At 30.6% G+C, this 4,331-nt stretch overlaps 1 protein-coding gene across 1 annotated transcript in view; it reads left to right on the top strand.

Annotated features, from left to right (window-relative positions):
* The window catches only part of LOC111692118 (NADH-ubiquinone oxidoreductase chain 5-like), a 13,689-nt gene extending 12,999 nt beyond the window's left edge, over window positions 1-690 (top strand). Inside the window, exon 4 of the mRNA XM_023455857.1 lies at window positions 4-690. Within this exon, the coding sequence (XP_023311625.1) occupies window positions 4-568 (565 nt within the window). The 3' untranslated portion in view covers window positions 569-690. The remainder of the gene's footprint in view (window positions 1-3) is intronic.
* The last annotated feature ends 3,641 nt before the right edge of the window (window positions 691-4,331 follow it).

The raw sequence follows: 4,331 nt of genomic DNA, 5'->3' as shown, positions 1-4,331 counted from the left end.
AAGTTTAACCATGTTTATATCAGGATTAGGGGCTAATTTTGAATTTGATTTAAAAAAAATCATTGCACTTTCAACTTTAAGTCAATTGGGTTTAATAATAAGGATTTTAGCTTTAGGGAGTTATGAATTAGCTTTTTTTCATTTATTAACACATGCTTTATTTAAAGCATTATTATTTATATGTGCAGGTTCAATTATTCATTCAATAAATAATTGTCAAGATATTCGTTATATAGGAAATTTGATTAATCAGATGCCATTAGTATGTTCTTTTTTTAATATTTGTAATTTTTCTTTGTGTGGATTACCATTTTTATCTGGTTTTTATTCTAAAGATTTAATTGTTGAGGTTATATCAATGAATTTATTAAATTTAATAATTTATTTATTTTTTTATATTTCTGTTGGATTAACAGTATGTTATAGATTTCGTTTATCATATTATAGATTAACAGGAAGATTTAATTATTTAAGATTGCATTGTTTAATAGAAAAACAAAGTTATATGTTAAAAGGTATATTAGGATTAATTTTTAGAGTAATTTTTAGTGGTAGAATATTAATATGATTAATTTTTCCTTCACCATATTTTATTTGTTTACCAATTATTTTAAAAATAATAACTTTAATTATAATTATTTTAGGAATCTATATTGGATATGAATTAGCTAAATTTAAATTAAGTTTTAATTTAAAGTCTCTAGATTATTTAACATTAAGGAGATTTTTAGCTATAATATGAAATATACCAATAATTTCAACTTTAGGTATTAATTATTATCCTATTTATTATGGAAATAAATATTTTAAAAAATTTGATCAAGGTTGAATTGAGTATTATCATTGTATAAGTAAATATAGTATTATATTTCTTATGGCCGAATAGTTGATCAAATTTTAGTTCTCGAATTCGTTACAAGGAGGAGCCATATGTATGTAAACTTGATATTTAATCGTTCACGTTCAATTTTACACTTTCGATACTGCGCCATCTTATGTTCAATAGTTAAATGATCCATTTGAAAATACAGTTTTCTTGAGATGAAATGACGGGATAACGGAATAAATTCATATCACATGACATGGATATTAGTAAAATACCAGCTACTGGCAGATACGACAAAAAAGCTTCAGTTAATGCGGTTTGAGTTTTTATCTAGGGTTTGAGAAATTATTTAAATAAGGTAAAATTAGTTAAATCAATATGTTGTTGTTATTTAAGCAAGATATTTATTTCAAATTCATTAATTTCAGTATAGCAATAACAGGACCGGGTGCAAAATAAATTGCGCGGCCGCTTCATAAATACATAAAAAAACAATTATGAACGCATATGATATCAAGGAGTTATATAAAAAAACAATTGAATGTTGCGTTTTAAAGATATAAACAAAATTAAATTCCTCTACTTTTTCTGATTACAGAAATATATACATAAGAATATTTTATATGTCTGCTTAGACACATTGCATAATATTTTGTTACCCTAGTAATAATCTTCAAGGCGGACATGAGGCGATATCTGTTGGCAACCGGCGTAAGCCACACTCATGGGTGCTGTATGGGCGTTAGAGACCTGCAAACTGGCAGCAGGGATCTGTTATACCGGCATTTAGCTTGTGATTGGTTGGACTAGGCGATCTACGAGGCGGGGATGGTGGAGGGATCATTCGTGGCGACATATACAAGCTGTTGGTCACGGCGAAGCTGGTGGAGAAAAGTTATTAAAAACGTGAGCAAGTAATAAACTGTAATAATTTTGTTAATGAAAATACAATTTTTTTTAATTTTAATTTTTAGGGTTTTTCACGTAACCCGTTCATTAAAAGTATTTAAACTTCTAGTTACAATGGAAATTTAAAATTTTGACAGCTATCTGTGTTCAATTTAGTCTTGAAATACTCAAGTGTGAGATACTTCCGGTTTCACCGGAAGTGACGTCATCTCCATTGTTTTAAATGGAATACCCCATTTTTTATATCACTCGTCGATTCTACGAGTTATTTTTGTCACCACGTCCATGCCTTGAAAATTTATGGTTTTCGTTTTCGAGATATAAAAATTGATAGATGAAACGTCGCGATTAATATTAAATATCTCTACCATTTGTATAACTGGACATACTTCCATTATTAGTATGTAGTATCTGTTATGTATTCATCGAAAATGTGTCACATTTGACCTAGCTATGCACAAGGTCCTAAAAATTTTGCGGCCAACACGGTAATTTTCAAAGATTGAAAACTAATTTTTTTCAAATGGAACAGTAACAATTTTATCAGTCAGGAAAATGTAGAATTAAATTCTGCGTCGACTGACATAGAGGTTTCCAATACTTATCTTCAACGGTTTTGGAGATAATCACGATTATTTATAAAGGACGAACTTTAACGTGCGTTAATTTACTACTATAATTTTTAAGAAGGGTGTGCCACCAAAAGATAGTCTCATTTGAAAAAAATATGTACGTCCCAAAAACTCTTCGATGAACTTTATTTGCTAATAAATTGCATCGTTTAGTATTTTTGACGGGATTTTGATTTTTGCAGCATTGTATGGGTCGATTAGAGTAAATTGAAACACACACCTAAACAGAAAACTAAAAACTAAAATAGAAAAAAAACTTATGTCTCAAATATCACTTATGTGGATTCAGAAAATTATGAAGAGTTTTCTAAGTTACTGTCATTTCCGCCGAAAATAATACGATGTCCCAAATTGCAATAATTTATCTTCAAAACTAAAAAGAAAAAGGAGGTATACCATCGTTGTGTTAGTTTAAATTATAGATAACACTTGATATTATTAGATTTATTTTTAATATTTTTTTATCTAGTTTAATTTTAATTATTTGTGTTTTATATCCGGTATATTGCTGCAATCAGAAACAATAGAGGAATTTAAGAAACGATAAATATACAGGGTGTTCCATTAAAAAAAAACAAGCATTTTGTTTTATATCACTCTGAAACGCAAAATCCAATTGTTTTTCCATGTAGTGCCTTGATATCACAAGAATATTTACTAAAACTTTTTTTTAATTTACGTTACGTTTTTTACCATTTTGTCCTCGCCACAAAACATTTTTCGTCCTTTCTAAAATTATGGTCTCCCACGCTGTGACGTCAATTTCCAGTCTTCGAGGCTTTCGAGGCCGGCGAGACCTCGATGCGTAGCTTTTGACGTCACCACGCCTTTATAGAAAAGGACGAAAAATGTTCATATTTTAGAGTTGTATCATTGTATAAGTAAATACAATGGTTGTATATCTCAGTTAATATTGACAAAAAAAAAAACAGAAAAATGCTACATCAATTTTTGAAACATTCTGAATGCAAATAAATAATAAAAAATCAAATGTGAGACAACCCTATTCATATTTGGAATTTTATTATTTGAATATCTGCTTTCCCCTCTTAATGAATCCCCTCCCTAAACCATCGCGAAATATTCGCAGTGGCAGCGAAATTTTCGCGGCGAATAAATTTAATATCGCGATATCTTCGCAGCGGTACAGGCATGGCTATTTACTTTCATAAGTAACGCGATTAAGGCGCGAATATTTCGCTGCGACTACGGTGCGGACATTTCGCGTAGATTACTTCTGATTCTGAAGCTGTAGATCTGTCGCCGTGTATGGGCGTTTTCACACTGACTGACACGACACCGGCATGGCAACGACAACGATGCCGGTGGATGCGTAATCTCATAAATAAATGTTTTCAGACTCGCCGATATATCGGTATCGTGTCGTGACAGCCTACTCCACTTGCGTCGTTGCTGATTTTGTGTCGGCATCGGTGTTATGCTGATGTCGTGCCGGTGTCGGTATAAGTAAAAACGCCCTATCGTGTATACAATATGATGCGCATCGAGATGCGTATTTTTAAGCAGAGCGAATATACACCCCGACGACGAAACATGCGACCCTTGTATAGAATGATAAATTAATTCCCCAACCATCTGGAATTGTCAATTACAAAACTTTTTGGTAGGCCTAATATTTTTTATTTCAATAACTATAAATAAATTTTTCATAATTTCGTTATTTTATTTTATCGCATATACCTCTTATATTTCCAGAACTAATTCAGATAGAGACATCACCATGCATTCATTTAAGAACATTAAAAGAAAACTTATAGTGTAATTTACAGCGATAAAATGAGTCATGTCTTTATATACTAGACTACTAGACAATGCCAAGACCTACGTCAATTTCTAATACTACTTTTTTTTGGAATGACGAAAACTTGAAATTAGTAGATATAAAATTATTAGATATAATATAATAATATACATTCTTGATAATATTTTTGACAAATCGACGT

This window comes from Anoplophora glabripennis, unplaced genomic scaffold (genome assembly GCF_000390285.2).
Source record: "Anoplophora glabripennis isolate ALB-LARVAE unplaced genomic scaffold, Agla_2.0 scaffold700, whole genome shotgun sequence".
Lineage (NCBI taxonomy): Eukaryota > Metazoa > Arthropoda > Insecta > Coleoptera > Cerambycidae > Anoplophora > Anoplophora glabripennis.
Note: the sequence above shows the minus strand (reverse complement) of the source record. Positions and strands in the feature narration are given on the sequence as shown.